The sequence below is a fragment of the Prionailurus viverrinus genome, chromosome A1, assembly GCF_022837055.1.
Source record: "Prionailurus viverrinus isolate Anna chromosome A1, UM_Priviv_1.0, whole genome shotgun sequence".
Taxonomy (NCBI): Eukaryota; Metazoa; Chordata; class Mammalia; order Carnivora; family Felidae; genus Prionailurus; species Prionailurus viverrinus.
In genome coordinates, this window is record NC_062561.1 from 1,960,694 (window position 1) to 1,981,041 (window position 20,348).

The 20,348-nt window shown below is 51.4% G+C and overlaps 1 protein-coding gene across 3 annotated transcripts in view; it reads right to left on the reverse strand.

Annotated features, from left to right (window-relative positions):
- Positions 1-3,268: 3,268 nt before the first annotated feature.
- The window catches only part of LATS2 (large tumor suppressor kinase 2), a 73,018-nt gene continuing 55,938 nt past the window's right edge, over positions 3,269-20,348 (reverse strand). For all 3 annotated transcript variants that reach the window (XM_047855255.1, XM_047855277.1, XM_047855266.1), the window contains 6 exons: positions 16,431-16,563; positions 13,670-15,093; positions 11,817-12,399; positions 10,361-10,543; positions 8,501-8,607; positions 3,269-5,597 (listed from right to left, as the gene is read on the reverse strand). In XM_047855255.1, coding sequence (XP_047711211.1) covers positions 5,103-5,597; positions 8,501-8,607; positions 10,361-10,543; positions 11,817-12,399; positions 13,670-15,093; positions 16,431-16,563 — 2,925 coding nt within the window. In that variant the 3' untranslated portion in view covers positions 3,269-5,102. The remainder of the gene's footprint in view (positions 5,598-8,500; positions 8,608-10,360; positions 10,544-11,816; positions 12,400-13,669; positions 15,094-16,430; positions 16,564-20,348) is intronic.

Here is a 20,348-nt window from a genome sequence, read left to right on the forward strand (position 1 = left end):
CGGATTCTGTGTCTCCCTTTCTCTGTGCCTCCCCAGCTCTCTCTCCCTCTCTCCCTCTCAAAAAAAAAAAAAAAAAAAAAAAGGATCTGAGTGAACCACAAACCAGGTAAACCCAAGGAAATCCAAGCCAACACATATCATAATTAAACTTCTGAAAAGCAATCAGAGAAAACATGTTGAAAGCAGTCAGAAAAGAACACCTGGTCTCTAGAAGGAAAATAGAATGACAACAGATTGTCATCAGAGACCGTGCAGGCTGGAAGGAAGTGACACACTCTTTGTCACATGCTGAAAGAACAGCTATCAATCTAGAATCCTACATCCAAAATAGGATGATAGCTCGAATTTAGACATACCTAAAATATCTTTCAGAGCAAAAGGGGAAAGGAAGACATTCTCAGACGAAGGAAACAAGAAAATGTGTCGCCAGTTGACCTAACCCTAAAAGAGTGGATAAAGGACATTTTCTAACAAGAAAGGAAAAGATTAAAAAAACCTCATAACATGGGGAGGTAAGACATGGTCAGCAAAACTATCAGTAAATGCAGCAGGCTTTCCTTCTGGAGCTTTCTAAAGTATGTTTGATGGTGAAAACAGTTTTCAATTGTCTGATGTGAGTTGCAAAAGAAAAACAAAGTTGCCATTCAAGCTAACGTGTTCCCTTTAACGGTGGGTCCTATGTATTTCATCTCAATGTTCAACGACAATAGAATGTTTCTTCCTTTCTACAGTGAATAAGCACATTTTGCCCAGTAACTTTAAGCTGCCATTTTTGCAAATTGAAATTCTCTTACTAAGAAAAAGTTCTTTACTGATGGAAAACGATATAATTAATGGTTAATAATGCCAGCATAGTACTACTTACAAACACGCACAAAGATCTTTTTTATATTATGCTGAATTTTTGCCAGTGGAAATAAGATATTAATGAAGTACCGGGGCTTTAAAGGTGGTTTATAAGTAAAATCTGGAGGATGCAGGATGAGTTTGATAAACTCCATCTTAAAAATTTCCAACTGAGGGGCGCCTGGGTGGCGCAGTCGGTTGAGCGTCCGACTTCAGCCAGGTCACGATCTCGCGGCCCGTGAGTTCGAGCCCCGCGTCGGGCTCTGGGCTGATGGCTCGGAGCCTGGAGCCTGTTTCCGATTCTGTGTCTCCCTCTCTCTCTGCCCCTCCCCCGTTCATGCTCTGTCTCTCTCTGTCCCAAAATAAATAAACATTGAAAAAAAAAATTAAAAAAAAAAAAAAAAATTTCCAACTGAATAATGGTTTGGACCACAGGACGTTCAGAGGAAGTCTGCCACGCTGGATAGCGTCTTTCTCTCCGTGATTTGTGTTTCGATTTAGCAAGGGACACGTAACGTGCCAAGTGCGAAGAAGGAAACTTCGAAGGAATGTGGTATTTGTTCCCTCAATGCACTCCAATCACACCCAGCAATGACCACGGATGCACCGAAGCCGGGCCTGGCTGTGTCCTTGCAACATCCTGAGCGGAGTATTCACTTCCTGTGGAATTTGTCAAAAACACTGAAGCAGTCTGTTCGCGGTAATCTGTTATCTGGCCATCAGCCCAGTTAAACAATTCACTTCAGCTGAGCAGGAAGGAGACGTTGAAGAGTGAGAAGCGAATGGAAATCTTCTGGGATTCCCTTAGGGGCCGCCACTCAAAAAGTGCATAATATTAGGACCATTGCTTTTTAAGGATATTCAAATGAATATGAAGCATACACAAATATGTTCTACCTCTTTCAAAATAAGAGGAACATCAAGCAAAAGTATATCAAAGGCGCACACACACACACACACACACACTTTAGTCAATGGACAAAGATCAAAAAGGTTGGTAATACACAGTGCATTTGGCAAGGCAGTAAGTAAATACTCTTGTGTATTTTTATTGGGAGTACATACTGCCATAATACCTGTTGGCAGGTGAAAGATTTGCTTTTACCCTACTTATGAGCTAAGAAGTCAGTCTATTACTCCTTCATGAATCCTGAAATCAGACAAGGGACTCCAGGATCAGACACACTGGACTTTATTACTCACAGCACACTTGTGATGAGAAGTACCATGCGGTCTAATAAAGCATGACAAGTGTCTGTAAGTGCGGGCTCGGATTGCCAAGTGAAGGAAACAGATGCAGAAAAGTACACGTAACGTTCTCGCATTTGTGCAGATGGGGCAAAATATACGTGCATATGTGTTTCCTTGTGCTGTGTGTGCGTGAGAGGTGTCCTTTCTCTAAGGACACGATAAACTGAGAGGTGAACTCAATGGCTGAGACAAGGAGTAGGAGACATTTCATTGTATATCCTTTTTACACGTTTGGATTTTTTTTTCTTTTTTTAACGTTTATTGATTTTCGAGAGAGAGCGAGAGAGAGCGCGTGTGCGAGTGGGGGAGGGGCGAGAGAGGGGGACAGAGGATCCAAAACAGGCTCTGTGCCAACAACACATAGCCCAACGCAGGGCTCGAACTCACAAACCATGAGATCATGACCTGAACCGAAGTCAGACGCTCCACCGACTGGGCCACCCCGGTGCTCCTACATGTTTTGATTTTTAAATCATGTGATTGTACCTACTCAAAAGATTAACCCCAAAAAAAGAAAGTATTATCTCTTCTGAAATTCCACCAACCATTTTATTTTAATTTTTTAAATGCTTATTATTATTTTTTATCGTTTATTTATTATCGAGAGACAGAGGGAGACAGAGCATGAGCAGGGGAGGGGCAGAGGGAGGAGGAGACACAAAATCGGAAGCAGGCCCCAGGCCCTGGGCTGTCAGCCCAGTGCCCGACACTGGGCTCGAACCCACAGACCGCGAGATCGTGACCTGAGCCGAAGTCGGAGGCTCAACCGACTGAGCCCCCTGGGCGTCCCTCCACCAACCATTTTAAACCTAATCAGGGCACTACACCGTTCCCTCTCCATTTGAGCACTTCATGCGGGGGGATCGGCTCGTATCATGATTGACTTCATCACCCGCCAGACACGTTCAATATCTCACTCGATCCGCTGGGCTTCGACTTCTTGTGTATGAACTGAAAGCCCATTTTTGCCACACCTCAGACCCTTCCTTCCTGAGCCAGCTCCCCCCCCCCATCTCCCCCCCCCCCCCCCCGGCCTGGGCGGCGCCTGTCCCTCCCCTCTCGTGACAGTGCCTCCAGCAGCTGGCAACCCTAGCTGCACACGGGTCACTGGGAAGCAAGTCACAGATTAAAGCGGGAAGTTACACATTCAGCACGACGTGACACCAAGGGATTTGGATTCAAACTTTTAATAATAAATTGTGCCAGTAGAAGCTTTTCAAAGGCAATGATGTATCAATAAATAATAGTTAAATTGAGTTCCTGAGAAAGAACCTACCACATGAAAGTATGTCAGCGCGGTAAATAACGGGCTTTACTGCAAAATAGCGAAAATACTGAGTCACAGTACAAGCACAGCAGACTTCAGAATTTGCCATTCATACAATGTAAACCAGTACAGTTTCATTTGTTTGTTTAGTTTAGACACTGATAGACTTGTGAGTGTTGTTGCCTAGGTATACACTAAATAATGGATACGTTATGCTAAAAACTTCGAGGAAAAATATGTGGAATAATATAATGAAAAATACGATGCGTCAGGTTTTTAAAAAGCAAAAAAGAATTGAACTTTTAACTCAGATATAAATCACTTTAAATAGGAATCATACTAATTTGAAAAAAGAAATATTTGGTGTGTTTATCTATGTAGTTATATATACATCTACACTTCTAAGAAAATATGTATGGCTTCATTTTTTTTTATTCCAATGTCACTTTGAATAATCCTTGCTGTTTTACAAAGATTAGAAAAATGTACTGTTAAAACCCAGTTAAGTTTGATACTTCAAAGCACACGCACACACACACACACACACACACACACACAGACACACACACAAATGTGGAAGACCTAAATTCCATCCTGGTAGCCATACCTCGGCTGTCCAAGACCACAGGAGGAACGACGTCCCGAAACCTCTCAGTGGCAGTAGGTCGCCGCCACTGGGTCCCACGTGTCAGCGATGCCGGTGAGAGTGTCCGGACGAGCGAAACGGACACAGTCCCAGGATGAACTTAAAATTTTTGGCATGGCTAAATTAATCCCTTTTGACGTGTACGAGTTTAGTATATGCCAAGTGTTGAAGTTTGCCCCCCAAGACACACACACAAAGATCGCTTCTCAGTTACACATCTGCGTTTCTTTAACAAAACAGTAAGGGTTACAATCACAGCGAAGAAGTCACCCACACGATACGTTATCAGCACACTGTCTAGAACATCTCATTTAAAGATACTCAGTAAAAACATATTCACAGAACCTGCTGTGAATGGCAAGATATGGTAATTTTATAATAGAAAAACCCTGCTCATGCAGTACTTTCTCATACCAGACATCTGAAATCACACCCACATGATCACCTTGCTCACACTTTCTATTATACTATAATATGCAAAAAGCAAAAAAAAAAAAAAAAAGCAGCTTTTAACATTATATCACAATTTTGAAATGTGGGAAAAAATATAAAACAAAAACCATCGTGTGAATAAAATGGCATCAGTAATATCAGAACAGTGTTATCTTTTTTTTTTACACATTATTGCACAGAGATTTCTTATCACATGTTCTTCAGTTTTTATGTCTTTTCCTAAATGTGAATAAGTGCTATGGATAAAATACAAATGTAGAAAATAACAGCAGCATGATTTGTCAAAGTTAATCCCTATAATTTAGTAAGAAAATGGCTATAAACAAAATAAGTGCTCTTTCTAAACTGTACTAAGTTTTAAAAATATTGTTTTAATGCAGTGAAGGTCCTCGAAAGCCAATTCAAAGCAATGTCGACACCCGCCCCCCCAACCCCCATCATTCGGAACCTGTTAGGCTTGAGTCCTCGAGTAAAAAGCTTTCTTGCTTCTTTTGGGGGTTTTGGCGGAGACCAGAACTTCCACTGCCAGACTCAACCCACCTTGAACACGGCTGAGCTCAGCTGTCCACCGGGCCTGGGGGGAGACCGGCCGCGGGCACCCCGGGCCCCCGCGGAGGCAGAGCGTCGGCGAAGCTGAGTCTACACATACACTGGCTGGCACCCTTCGGTCTGATCCCCCATATCAGAATTTTCCACGTCAGAGTCCTCGGCCTGTGAAGCGTCTGCTCCCGAAGGCTTTGGGCACCTAAAGGGGTAGCCGTTGTCATCAAAGAACCTCCGGAAAGTGAATTCATAAAACGCGTGCTCAGGGTGTTTGTTGTTGGGAGAGGTGAGCGTGTCCCAGGCCTTAGTGCTGTCTTCACTAGCGTCGTTCCAAGGGCTCTCTTCGTCTACGGGGTCAAAGTTGGAGGTGTCCATGGGGTGGCTGATCTTGGGCACATAGGGGGCCGGCTGCTTCCGGATGTCACTGGAGAAGTCGATGGCCCCGAAGAAGGGGTGGGCCTTCAGATCGTCGGCCCCGTTCCTCCCCAGGCGCTGGTCAGCAGCACAGCACAGTTTGGTGATAAGGTCCCGGGCTTCGGCGCTCAGCTTGACCTGGGCTGGAATGTGGAGCGTGTTCTCCCAGTTTATCACCTGCAGAGACGACAGAACCAAAGTTTTCCTCTCTGTGCGCTTTTCACAGCCAACGTGAGGCCATTGTGAGACTACGTGACGAGGTGGCTTTTAAATACTTTGACCTTCGTGATGGGAGAACGATTAGAATAGGAGTACTGGTGCCACCCTGAGCAGCTGTCAAAGGCCAGTGCCGCCGAGGAGGGGGCTCACAGGCTGAGGCAGAGGGGCATGAAGCCAAATACAGACCAAAAGACACTGATTTTCTTGGATCAGGAATACACGTCAGCGGGAGAATTTTGTGATTTCCATAAGAACCAAGAGTTTAACCCTCTAGGAGAATCATCACGGTTCTCATTCAGTACTTCCGGCTGAGACATGTTCAGCTGGAGGGTCAGTTAAACAAACAAACAAACAAGGCAACCCTACAGAGAAGGAGAATAAAGGTGCTGGTCCTATGGCCTTCACCTCATGTTCACAGTCAACTGCACAGACTAGCCATTGACATGTTCAGCAAATATACTGGTTATGAAACGTGGCTACCATGAAGCGGAAACCGAAGGGCCTTCTTTATCATTTATACTCAGAATCGGGATAAAGCAAGGCCAAACTAATGGGCTTCGGGCTGGGGTGATGGGGCACTGGGTGAGGCATGGAGGTAGCTGAGTGTACGGGTGGGAGGGCTGGTCTGAACTTGAGTAGATGTTCTAGTAGAGCTAAAACTGTAAAAGTCATAGAAGAAAATGGGAAAATACTCATGACATTAGATATGGCAATGATCTCTTGGAAGACACCAAAAGCACAGGCAACAAAAAAGTACCTAAAACGGACTTCAGCAAAATTTAAAACTTTTATGCACCAAAGGACACCATGAACAGAGTGGAAAGGTAACTCCCAGAATGGGAGAATATATTTGTAGAGTGTTTCTCTGATCAGGGATTCATGCCCAGAATATATAAAGAACTCCTACAATTCAACAACAAAAACCACCTGATTTAAAAAGGGCAAAAGACTTAAATAGACATTCTCCAAAGAAGATGTACAGATGTCCAATAAGCACACGAAGAAAGGCTCAGTTGCTAACCATCAGGGAAATATAAATCAGAGCCACAATAAGATACCACCTCACACCCACAGGATGACAACTTAAAGTAAGTCGATGAAGACGGAAGAGACTGGAACCCTGGGCACTGGTGACGGACGTGTACAATCAGGCAGCCACTGTACCGAACAGCGTGGTGGTTCCTCAAAACGTTAAACACAGAATGACCCTATGATCTGGCCATCGCACTTCTGGGTATAAAGCTGCAAAATCAGAGCAGGGACGCAGATTCTTGAATACGTTCTTTGCGTTAGCACAACCCAAGTGTGCACCACCAGATGACGGGTAAATAAATGTGGTTTACACACACAATGGAATATTCCTCAGCCTCAGCAAGGAAGGAAGTGGTGACACATGCTACAACGCGGATGAACTCTGAAGACGTGATGCTCAGGGAAAGAAGCCAGTCGTGAAATGAGGTGCCTCGAACAGGCAACTTCCCAGAGACCAGAAGAGGGGTTATGGGGTCCGGAGGAGGCAGGAATGGGGAGCTGCTGTTTCCTGGGTACAGTTTCTGTTTGGGAGGATCAAAGTATCTGGAAATAGGTAACGGTTAGAGTTGCACAACACTGTGAGTGCACTTAATGCCACTGGACTGTAAAATTAAAACTGGCTAAAGTGGTAAATTTTATCACAATAAAAATATTGGGTTATCATCACGCAGGCAAATTAGTAAATTAGTGGCTGGTTTGGCAATTCAATTAGGATGCAGATAATGTCAAGTTCCAATTTTATTGTTACCAGAGTGGAAACTAAGCCTTCATTTAGGGTTTTTCTAAATAAGGGATCATTAATTTAGGGTCTAACACAGACTCTGGGACACATGAATACTTCACAGAATTGTTAGTAAACACGCACGCTGGTGGGTAAGTTCTAAGAAGTACCAGGGCGCCTGGGCGGCTCGGTCGGTTAAGTGTCCGACTCTTGATTTTGGCTCAGGTCATGATCTCAAGGTCTCAAGAGGGAGCCCCGCACTGGGCTGTGTGCTGGGTGTGGAGTCTGTTTAAGATTCATTCTCTCTCTCTCTCTCTCTCTGTCTCTCTCTCCCCCTCCCCTGCTCACACACACATGCTCTTTTCTCAAAAAAAAAAAAAAAAGAGGTTCCAAAGATTCCATCAGATTCTCAATTCAATCCTTCTTAAGTAATCAAATCATTTATATCAGAGGACAAATGGCTATCACTCCTTTTAAATGTTTATTTACTTCGGAGAGAGCACGAGCGGGCAAGCAGGGAAGGGGCAGAGAGAGAAAGGGGGACACAGGATCCAAAGCAGGCTCCGCCCTGATAGCACAGAGCCTAATGTGGGGCTTGAACTCATGAACCGTGAGATCATGACCCAGGCCGAAGTCGGACGCCTGACTGAGCCGCCCAGGTGCTCCTAAATAGCTATCATTCTAAAACTATTTAGTATTAAATGATGGACAGAGGACTTAAGTATTTCAAATTAATATTAGAAATACGTACTGCAAGCCTGACCGCATAGTTGATAATCTGCGGACAGATTACTGTTGATAAAACATCCAAACAAACAACTGATTTCTTTAAATCCAGTTCCTGAAGGTTTCAGTGTCTTTTGCCTGGTAGGCACAGGTGGCGACAGAAAATGGAGGTACACGGATCTAACGGTGCGGCTTCACTTGATTAAACAAAAATTTTATAGAGCTAATAATAGTAACACTTTGACAGCATGCAACTGACACTCCTACGCTACTCAGAATAAAAGGTCCAACGTTGACCAGACATTCGGGGCTTCATCAGAAAACCACGCGTGTTTGCAGCAAGCAGGTGCATGCCTCCTCCACGGGGCTGCTTAGTTCCTACCTTCAGCTGGGTCTCCGTGGGAGTCGGGGCCAAGAAGGGTGGCTGTCCCACCAGCATCTCGAAGAGAATCACGCCAACACTCCACCAGTCACAGAGCTGTGTGTACCCTGAAAGACAAGGGCTCACTCAATTCCAACATGGGCATGGATGACTCTTAGAGAAGAATTTTGGGAAATTCTCCAATACTAATTTACTGGGAAGGGGGAAAGCGTGTTCGCGCAGCATACATGTTTTGTGGCTCAGATCAGAAGGCTGGATGGGACACCTTCCAGGGACCTGACAGATTTTCTCTTATTTTCTCTCATTCGTCTATGATACCCACGGGATGCTTTTGTAATAAGACTTCTTCATCTTAAAAGATTATTATTATTGTTAGTAACATTACAACCGGGATTCTAGGTTCTTAAAGGACACAAAGACACAAATGAAAATAGTACTGACTGAAAAACAGGGCTACGTTGGTGAATGGTCAGCTGCGGGCAGTCGCGAGGGCTTCCCGGGGACGCTGGCGAAGTCAGTTTTGGAAGGAGGTGCGGGACGAGAAGAGGAAGAGAGAGTGCCCTTTGGCAAAGCAAACAACTGTCCCCTGAGACCCGGCAAGAGGCGCTACCTGAGCCAGGCCCTTGGTCACGGAGCTCCCGAGACGCGCCAGCTGAGGCCGGGGCACCCTGCGGCTCGGACAGGACCAGCCTCACCGAGGCAGGAGGACAGGCTCATTGTTCTTTGATCTTCTCTCGCTTTTCCTTCAAAGCTCTGCATCCCAGTCCCAGCTACGTTCCAGTCTTGGTGCCACCTCATCCCCGCTAACCTGAACTGGGCCTTGGGACGTGCCAGCAGCATTTGCCAACTCTGTTCTCCCTCCGTCCCATGCCTTCCACCCCAGCCTGGCACTGGAGGCAGGGGGGTGGGGATGGGGGAGAAGGGGAAGTCTGCCCCCTAGTTCCCGGACTCCTGCACGTGTTGGGGTGCTGGAGACAGTGGGAAGGGGATGGGGGAGACACCACCACAGGAAGGAGAGAATGAGGCTGTTACTGGGCGGTGAGGCTGATAATCACAACCACCTCTCAAGGTAGTTCTTGTGATGCCTGTGGCTCTGAGTGGTTAAGTGATTTGCCTTGGATTTCCACGGCTGGCAGAGAAAACTCGGGTCCGAACAAACTCCATAGACCTGAAACCACACGTGTGAAAAGACAGGTCACCGATCTCTGGACATATCACACTGTTGCCGTGAGCCACGTGACTGATCACTGAAAGCTTCCTCTTGTACTCAACCAAATGTCGTTGTTGGTAGAACACAGCATCCGCACGGAGGCCGATCTTACTGAACACTTGTACTTTTATGCGCACCACCGTCCCCAAATGTCACCCTCCAGCGATCCTGGACTAGCAGAGAGAAGTGGAGGGAAGCACTATTTGTGTTTTGACATACCGGATCACCAGTGGAATTTGGTAGGAGCAGCTGGGAGCCTGGGCAAGGAAGAGTCAGAGCGAGAGCATGGCTCAGGCAGACCGAGAAGTGTCCGGGTGACCTCACGGTTGGTTCTTAAAAACCAGGCGCGAAGAGATCTCTCTTGGGGTCTAGATGGAAAGCCCACGCCCACTCTACACCCTACACCCACTCTATCCCTTCCCGGCCCACGGAGGGGCTAGCGAGGTAGGCCAATGGCGGACGTCGTCTTTCACGCTGATAGCAACAGCAGCTACAGAACAGACGTGCGGTGCGCTGGAGGCCTGCTTGTTAAGGAAATCGTTTCCCTCTCAGGCTTCCGTGAGAATAAACATACAACGAGACTATTCGGAGTCTCAGAAAGCTGGAGCTCGAGACTCTTAGAGGTCATGGCTGTGGCCGGAAGCGCGTACCTTTTCGCAGCAGCACTTCGGGTGCGATGTAATTTGGGGTCCCGACCAGGGAGTGGGCCAGACACCTCTGGTGCTGCTTCCGGGCTCTCTGCTCCAGCGTCTTCAGCCGGTCTCCACATCGACAGTTAGACACGTCATCCCAGAGGTCACTGGGCTCCATGCTGTCCTGTCTGATGTGGCTCCCTTTCACCGCGGAATCGGCGGCAAAGAAGAGAATAAAAACCCAGGTGAATTTGCACTATTCAACAACGCAGCAAATCCACAACTTCAAAGGGGAAAGTAATTCAGTTCAGCTCCCGGCATGTTAAGAGAAAGAATCCTCCCCAACTGCTCTGCAGGGGTGGCCTGTGATTCCTGGGTCTGAGACTCGAGCCGTGAGGAGCCGTGAGGAAACACAAACACTACGACAGAACACACGAGGGGCGCCTGAGTGGCTCAGCTGGCTAAGCATCTGACTCTTGGTTTCAGCTCAGGTCGTGATCTCACGGTTCGTGGGTTCGAGCCCCGTGTCGGGGTCTGCGCTGACAGCGCAAAGCCTGCTTGGGATTCTCTTTCTCTCCCTCTCTCGTTCAAAAACAAATACATAAACTTAAAAAAAAAAAAGACAGAGGAAGCGATGACGAGCTGGGTGCTACACAGGGTAGCAGTGTGATGCTGTGGAAGAAAGGCTCACGTAACTTGGGGACATCATGCGTAACACTCAGGCCAGTCTCAGAAGTCTACTACCTGTTGGACAGGACGTGTTTCAAGAGGACCACGGAAAAGCAGGAGAGGATTTAAAAAAGATAAACAAAAGTGACTGAAATACCAGAAAATGGGAACGCATTAAACGTATAGGATTAGTTTTGAGTTAAAAAATAGAAGGGCTCTTGGCTGGCTCGGTCCATACAGCGTGCAACTCTTGATCTTGGGATTGTGAGTTCGATCTCCACATTGGGTGTAGAGATTACTGAGAAAAAAAAATAAGGTTAAAAAAAAGTAACAGAAGCCTGAGCCATCGCATTAAGACCACTATTTCCAGAAACTGAGCCATAAATAAGATAATGGCCAGCAGACCTACAGCAGACGGAGTTACACCCAACCTTCACCATGGATGGTGAAGTGTCATCACCTGACGCCTATAGATACATTCACGTTCGCTATTAGGACTCTTTGCGAGGTGGTGAGACTTTTAAGGCTCATTTTATAAGGGCAGAGTGATGGTTCCTAACCACGTTCCCATGGCACCCCGTAGACTACTGTCCTAAAAATGCTACAGTAAAACTTAAATCTGTTAACTTCAAAAAACTTCTTTTACACGTACCACGCTACTGCTTTAGGGAGAAAAGGATGTCACGCTAAGTTATATTAAACAGATACTTTCAAAATGACCAGGAGCCACCAGGATGCGAAACAGCGGCCTGAGTTTGGTGCTATCTAGATGTAGAAGGTGGGTGCGGCGCATCTAGGACAATACCTTTCTGGTAGTATTTGGAATTGTGAGTCCACCTGAACCCAGTGCAGAGGCCAAAATCCGTCAGTTTGATGTGACCATCGAGATCTATCAAAATGTTGTCTGGCTTGATGTCTCGGTGGATGAAGCCCATCTTGTGGACGCTCTCAATGGCCAGGGTCAACTCTGCGATGTAGAACCGGGCCAGGTGCTCGGGGAAGACCTCCATCCGGATCAGCAGGCTCATCATGTCCCCCCCCGGGATGTAGTCCATCACAAAGTACAGGCTGTCCTTGTCTTGGAAGGAATAGTAGAGCTTGACCACCCACTCGTTGTCTGCCTCAGCCAGGATGTCCCTCTCGGCCTTGACATGGGCCACCTGATTCCGGTTCAGGACGTCCTTCTTCCTGAGGGTCTTCATGGCGTAGAGGGCGTGGGTGTCCACCTTACAAGCAAGGCACACTTCTCCAAAGGCACCGATCCCCAGGGTTTTGATTTTCACAAACATGGACTTATCCATTTTGGCCCTCTTCAGCCTGTTGTAGTTAGATTCCTTCTGGTAGAGGATCTTCCTCATCTGTGCCTGTTCAGCTTCACAGAGTCCAGCCTGTGGAGAAGGGGAACAAGGAAGTCACGTCAGAGGACCCCACGGGAGGAAACAGCCAGGGCAGGAGACGGCTGAGAACCGCGAGGGTCCTGACTCGACTTACGGAACCAAGAACACATATGGGTCCAGTATACTACAAGCAAGACAACAACTGGGTTTGCTCTTCATCTACTTATGTAGACACAAATCTGGACTCTAAAGGGAGGACAAAACCGGTGACTTTAGGCTCTCAGGAAACCTCTATAAACAAACACCGGTGGAAAAGGAGACCACAACATCCCCGGAACTCTCAGCGCAATCTAATATTTTACCGGCTCAGGGAAAATGGGAACAAAGAAAAGTCAATGAAAATGGGGCAGCAGAAAGTAAGAGCGCAGATCTGATTTTTAGAATTTGAAATCGCTGGCTTTTTTTTTTTTTTCAACGTTTATTTATTTTTGGGACAGAGCGAGACAGAGCATGAACGGGGGAGGGGCAGAGAGAGAGGGAGACACAGAATCTGAAACAGGCTCCAGGCTCTGAGCCATCAGCCCAGAGCCTGACGCGGGGCTCGAACTCACGGACCGTGAGATCGTGACCTGGCTGAAGTCGGACGCTTAACCGACTGCGCCACCCAGGCGCCCCTGAAATCGCTGGCTTTGTGTGATCTAAATTTACTGTAAGATTTTAATTTAAATCATTTCGTTAATTACCTTCTCTAGCAGTTTAGTGTCAACTAAGGTATATTTAAAATACTATTTGCTGGGGCGCCTGGGTGGCTCAGCCGGTTGAGTGTGACTTTTGATTTCGGCTCAGGTCATAATCCCAAAGTTGTGGGATTGAGCCCCGCTTTAGGCTGTGCACAGAGCACGGGCCTGCTTAGGATTCTCTCTCCCCCTCTGCCCCTCCCCTGCTTGCGTGTGCACGCACGCTCTCCCACTCTCTCTCTCAAAAAATAGAATAAAATGAGTAAAAGGAAGTAAAACAAATAAGTAAAATAGTAAAATGAAATGAAAGAAAATGAAATAAAAATATCGCCGTGGTCACGTGCCCACCGGCGGGGTCAGGCGCAGTGCTCACGGCCCCCCTACAGAGCCGGGGGGACCCGTGAGGGAGCCTACACCATCGGCCATCCCTCCAAGTCGTTGGCCCCATAACCACACCATCGCCCGGGACGCGAACCGTGCGTAATAACCGGGGCAAAGCAGAAGCAAAACAGAGGTTCCGCCGCGAGCGCCACCGCCAATTAGAGAAGAGCCGGCCCGGCGGCGGGAACAAGAGGAGAGCTTACTTTCGCCATTTCCTGCTCCAGCTGCAGCCTCCGGTTGACCTTCTGCTGGTAGGTTTTTATGACATTCTCCACGTGCTGCTCCATGAAGAACTTGAACGCATACGGTGAGTAGCTCTTGATGCGCGACTCCCTCTTCTCCTCGTCCCTGCTGGCTTTCCGGACGGGGACAGGAGAGGTCTGGATCTGCTTTTTATCCTTCCCCGGCCTCTCCCCTTTGGCGCCTTTGTGGCTCTTGTCGCTCCGGTCGGCGGGCTCGGCGGCCGGGCCCCCCCGGAGGCTCTGCTCCACGCCGGCGCACAGGCCGTCCACGTCGTACTGCTCGGACTTGCTGTGCAGCAGCAGGTGCTTGGGGTACGGCGGGGGCGGGCACCTCAGGTCTGGGCCGCCGTACTCCACGTCCAGCGGGTATGCACCGGCGGCCCCCAACGGCAGGGAGTGCTCGTCCTTCGAGTCCAGACTCTCCACCCCGGGTGCGGGCGCGGGCACCCAGGCCGGGTGCGAGGGCCCCACGGCCGTCTGGGGCTCGGGCCGCATCACCCTCACGCTCTTGACCGGGTGCAGGATGTGGGCGGCCGTCACGGCCGTGATGGTGTTGGGGGAGGGCACGGAGGGCTCCGTCTTGCCGGGCACGCCCGCCCGCATGGGCACGGCCACGGGCGGCTGGTGGCTGTTGAAGGAGTTGGTCCTGCTGGGGACCGGGCCTTCGGGCAGGAAGGCCACGTGCTGGCGGGGGGGTGCCTCCAGGCCCGGCTTCTGCAGAGAGTCGCGGCGGGACAGGGTGGAGGCCTGCCACTGCTGGACGGGGGCGCCGCTCAGGTCGTACAGGTCCACGTTGAGGCTGTTCCTGGAGGGCGCCATCAGACTCTGGGGGGGGCTGTCGCTGGCGAACACCTGGCCCCGGGAGCCCATCACGTGCACCTGGTGGGCCTGCTTGTGGTGCGGGTGGGGCAGGTACAGACCGGCCGCCGCTCCCGCGGCCGGAAACGCGTGGCCGGCGCCCGGCTGCACCTGCACCTGCACCGCGGGGCCCTTGGCGGCCGGGCTCGCGTACGCTCCCGCCTCCTTGTTTTGGAAGGAGGGGCTGCGCTGTAGGCCGTAGCCCAGCGGCTCCCCCGGCACCAGCAGGTGCGGCCTGTAGGGGGGGCCTTGCAGCGGGAGGGCTTGGCCCGCCGGCGCGGCCACCGGGAAGCTCATCCCCGCGGACTCCAGGTTGGCCGCGTAGCCTTTGGGCTGGTGCTGATGGCCACCGGGCACGCTGCGAGCGCTTCCGGAGAAAAGAAAGTCCATGTACTGCCGGGGCACCTCCTCCAGCGGACCGCTGCCCTCGTAGGCTGCCCCGCTCATCTGATGGTAGGGCGGGAAGGGGTCGCCTGTTCCTTCGAAGCTCGGCCTCCGCGGCCCGGGGGCCGGCGCGATGCCCTTCCCTGCAGCGGAAAGAACGCGGACACGGCGTTAGAGGGGAACGGCTCTCGCGGGCTGGCTCCCGGCGCTGGCCGCGTCCTTGGGGGCGGACGCCGCTGCGCAGGCTCTTCCACCGCTTGAGGCCGCCCGACGCAGGCTGAACTCTGCTCTGGCAAACCCGGGCTGCCTTGTGGGTCAGAGCCCCTCGCGGGGGGACCCGGCAGAGCCCACAACCTGTCTTCCTGGGCTAAGAACATGTGTCAAAGGCACACGTAGGAGGGAATCGTCACAGATGTGGGTCTGCAGTTTCCCTTTGGGGCTCTGCAGCAACACAGACCCTGGGACTCCAAGAATCTGGAAATGGACTGCCAGCAGGCAGCAGTTTAATACGAGTCTCCTATCAACGAGAAAACAAAAGTTTAACAACGAAGACGCAACTTCTCACTCGACAGACGAAGTGGGAAAGCTCCTTTGGCTGAATGTCGTGAGTCCCTTATCACACTCAGGACCTCACCTACCAAAAATTCTCCCATCTGTCCATCCTCTAAGAGGAACATTCACTGACAGCCAGTGAGGTACAGCATTTGGTGCTGGTGCCTCTGGCCCTTCCCGGGGGACACTAGGGGGGCTGTCCCAGCGCCACTGCCCGTGGCATCCAGCCCAGGGAGGCGCCTGCCAGCCTGCTCTGAGGCTCCGGTGTGAGAAAAGGCGTGTTTTAAAAATCCGTGAAATAGGGGCGCCTGGGTGGCGCAGTCGGTTAAGCGTCCGACTTCAGCCAGGTCACGATCTCGCGGTCCGTGAGTTCGAGCCCCGTGTCGGGCTCTGGGCTGATGGCTCGGAGCCTGGAGCCTGTTTCCGATTCTGTGTCTCCCTCTCTCTCTGCCCCTCCCCCGTTCATGCTCTGTCTCTCTCTGTCCCAAAAATAAATAAACGTTGAAAAAAAAAATTAAAAAAAATAAAAAATAAAAAATAAAAATAAAAATAAAAATCCGTGAAATAAACCTTCCTTTTAATAAACAGACTCCCTCACAGGCCCAAGAGAAAGTAAGAAGCCCACTTTAGATCTCACTCTGTGCGTTGCCTAACTTTAATATCCACTGAGTTTTCCAATCTCTGTAATGTCCGCAGCCACCGGCCGCAGGAAGTACCCCAGGTTACTTCAGACGGGGAGAGGGAGCACCCAGGGAAGTCCCAGGATCTGCCCCTGCTGCCTCCCCTTCTAGGCCCTGAGTGCAGAGCAGGGCAACGTGCCAAGAGATAATCTGCTGACCTGGGCCACACTGAACCTCCCTTCCTGCAAACGGACTTGTGCTTTGCGATGGCAAATCTTCCTCCCCCAGGGCTGTGGGTCTGAGCTCACCTGGGGAGGTCTGCTTAATGACTCGCACAATCTGCTCATTCCTGGGGTCCAGGTAGCCCATCTTGCTGATGTACTCCAGGGCGGCTTCGATGCTCCGGCTGCCAGTCTGCTTGAGAGCCCTGCCGGCCATCTCCTGGGGGGAGGGGGTGGGGGAAGCACACAGATGCTCCACTGGGAGGTACAAACGCATGACATCTTCCCACAAAGCCCCTCGGGGACTTCCGATGCTGCAATGTTCACCTCTCTGTGCCTGCTGGGGGCCTGCACCGTGAAATGTCTGCATGAGATGCCCTCAGGTGCCCACGACAAACGCTTAACACACACTGAACCACAGGCTATAGAGAGTATGTGACGAACAAACAGGTGTTCTGATGGTGGACCAGAAAGAATCTAAGTTCTGCTTCTCCTTAGAAAACTTCCGGTTGGACTGGTAAGTTCTGCTCTGTGTGTAAACTATGACTAGAACAGTTTAACGTGAAAACTGGTTGAAGTCAGAGACCCTGGCTGCAGCTCCAGCCCACCTGCAGGCTAACTGGGAGAGGGAGTGACCCGCCCCCAGGGGAGGGGAGGGTTGCCAGAGTCATTTATGAAGAGCTGGCTGAAGGCCTACTGTTCGCAGTGCCCAGTGCTCGCTCTGGTAGTTGGGAACTTGCGGCTGGGCTCCTGGTGTAGTGGGAGAAAGAGACAGACCCCGAAAGAGCCCTTGGAGCAGTGCCCAGCACAGGACACGGCCTCCGAAAACTGCCTGCGAGATGAACAGGAGACAAGCTGGACCCACCATGGGAGACACAGCAGACAAGGGTCGGGGAATAGGAAAGAGGGTCAGAGGAGACGGATTCTTCCGGCTCAGAGCGAGGGCACCAGGGACTGACTGTTCGTGGAACAGACGGCAATACACTTGGCTCCCCAAGGTCGGCCCGAAATTGGGCAGATGGAAGGCACAGCAGAGGAAAGGTATTCTTGGCAGGTGGAAGCGTCAAAGCAGCAGAGGCCTGGGGCGGGGGGGGGGGGGGGGGGTTGCGTGGAGAACAGGCTGAGGGGCCAGCAGGGACATGAGAGACAGCAGAGAGGGAGCCACAGACTGGGCCCGACTGTCCCCGGGTTTTGGCCCTCTTGGAAGGCAGGGACACGGAGCCACGAGATCGGTTTGGGGCAGAACTGGAGGCGTAAGACAGGCCAGAGTGCACAGGAGACAGGAGGGAACACGCACCTGTGAGTCGGCTCAGCAGGGCTGTGGGCAAACAGGATGGACGGGACAGGAGAGAGAACGCCTCCTGGAGACAAGGGCGGAACACACAGAGGGGGTCTCAGGGGCAGGAGAGCATGGCCAAGGGGACCCCATGGCTCAGACAGGAGAGAAAAGGGCTGAGGGTGCAGGAAGACCCCAGGACAGTGAGAAGGCAGCTTGGGGCTGTTCTGGGCAGAGAGTGGCTGTGCTGGCCAAGGGCCACTCTGGAGAAACAGCACTTGTCCCCGACACTGAGAATGCACCAGTCTCCCTGCCCTCCGAGCCAAGCATTGTCCAGGCTGACTCGGATCTGTGCTCCTGCCGGCCCCGGGAACGAGGCATCACACACCCGTGACCTTTACCGGCCCCATCTGTCTGTCCGAATGTCTGCCTCCTCCTCTAGGACCGGGAGAACCCACTGGGGCCTGGATTCCACGTCACTCGTGGCTGTAGCCACCCGCCCAACGCATCAGCCGGGACAACGTGAGTGCTTGCGTAATAGCAAAATCAAGTTTCCCGTTCCTGGCCATATCCCCAGCGCGTGGCAGGACAAAACACGTTGGCTACAACCTGTGCCTACGTTCTGGGTGATGCCAAGAGACTCGGCAAGACAGCGGGGGGGAGGGAGGGGCCGAGACGGGGGGCCCAGCGAGGCCGTGCCGGAGAGCAGGACAGGCAGTGGGACGTGTGGGTGCGTGTGAGGGGGCCGCGTCCGGGGCCGAGGGGCCCGAAGAGACATGGCGAGGCAGACGGGGCCACGGCAGTAAGGACAGAGCTCCCGGTTTAGAAGCAGAGCTTGGACCGACAGAGCGAGTGCCTGACGCGCGGCGGCACTGTGGAGAGAGAGGTGCAGGGTGAGCACGGCGATGCCCACCCGCAGACGGGAGGCAACGCTGCACCCCCCCCCCACCCACAGCTATGTTATGCGATGAGGTCATGGCTGCAGAGAGCTCTCGGCGGCTCGGAGAGAGACACGGTATAGGGCCGCATCTTCTCAGGATGACCCTGGAGTTCTTGGCACCCATTTAAAAACTGGGGGGTGGGGCGCCTGGGTGGCGCAGTCGGTTGAGCGTCCGACTTCAGCCAGGTCACGATCTCGCGGTCCGTGAGTTCGAGCCCCGCGTCGGGCTCTGGGCTGATGGCTCAGAGCCTGGAGCCTGTTTCTGATTCTGTGTCTCCCTCTCTCTCTGCCCCTCCCCTGTTCATGCTCTGTCTCTCTCTGTCCCAGAAATAAATAAACGTTGAAAAAAAAAATTTAAAAAAAAAAAAAATAAAAAAAAAAAATAAAAACTGGGGGAGCCGACCCCAACCGCAGCCCCTCGGTCAGCACCGACCGCGCCACCTGCCGGGTCTGAAGCGCGGGCGCCGGCTCCCGCGCCCTTCGGGGGGACCCCAGACACGCGCACCACCTCGGTGCCTGCCCGTCGACCGAGTCCAAATGAACAGCTTCTCCACCTCTGCCCGTTGCCCGGGCACTCGCGACTCCCACGTTGACATGTTTACTGAGCTCTGAATCCAGGAACTTAACCGAGCAAGATCAACGGGAGGCCAGAAACGACGACTGTGGTCACAGCAGTGCTTCAACTCGTAAAGCCCAAGCGACACGATGAGACGACTTGCTTGTCAAGAACCACCGAATAATCCAGCTCGGCTGTGTCCCGTCCTCGACGTCTGCTCCCCGTGCTCACCTAGCAGGTCAGTGGTGCCTCGACATCAACTCTCGGAGACGCCACCGTGCGTGCAGGTATCGCTAGGTCCCACGGCTGCGAGAGATCCAGGGTCATTTCCGAACCCACCGGGAACACGCGCGCTGTCTCTCCTCCAGCCTCACCGTCAGCCGCGGACTGCGGACAGACCCCCGCAGGCGCCAGTCAGAGAGCACTGAACGCAGCCACCGGCACCACCTGCTGCCTGCGCGGTCGCTCTGGTGACCTCTCGCCCGCTCCAGGGGACTCCGGTTCTCAGACATCAGGCCGGCAGCTTGGAACGTCGCCATGGGCAGTGGCCCCGGGGCTGCGTGGGGACAGGTGCAGGGAGAGGGGAGGGACGGGCTGCCTGGTGGGAGAAGACCTGGGCCTCTGCCCTACAGGTCGGATGCCCCTCCTGGCACAGGTCAGCGGGTATAGTGGAGCCAAGGGGCCATTACATACAGCGTTTCTTTTTCTGTTTCCTTTTTTGGTTTCAGGAGTAGAATCCAGCGACTCATCACTTACACACAACACCCAGTGCTCTTCCCCACAAGCGCCCTCCTTAATGCCCATCACCCGTCTAGACCCCCCCCCCATAACCCTGTTTTTTCTCTCGAGCTAAGAGTCTCTTATGGTTTCCTTCCCTCTCTGCTTTTATTTTGTTTTTCCTTCTCTTCCCCTATTTTCATCTGTTGTATTTCTTAAATTCCACACGGGTGAAATCATACGGTATTTTTCTTTCTCTGCCTGACTTACTTCGCTTATTGGCAAGATTCGCTTATATGGCAAGATTTTATTTTGTTGATGGCTCAGTAGTACTCCCGTGTATATATAAACCACATTTGCTTTATCCATTCATCAGTTCATGGGCACTTGGGCTCTTTCCCTAATTTAGCTATTGTTGGAAGTGCTGCTATAAACCTTGGGGTGCATGCACCCTCTTCAAGTCTAGATTTTTGTATCCTTTGGATATATACCTAGTCGTGCAATTGCTGGGTCATG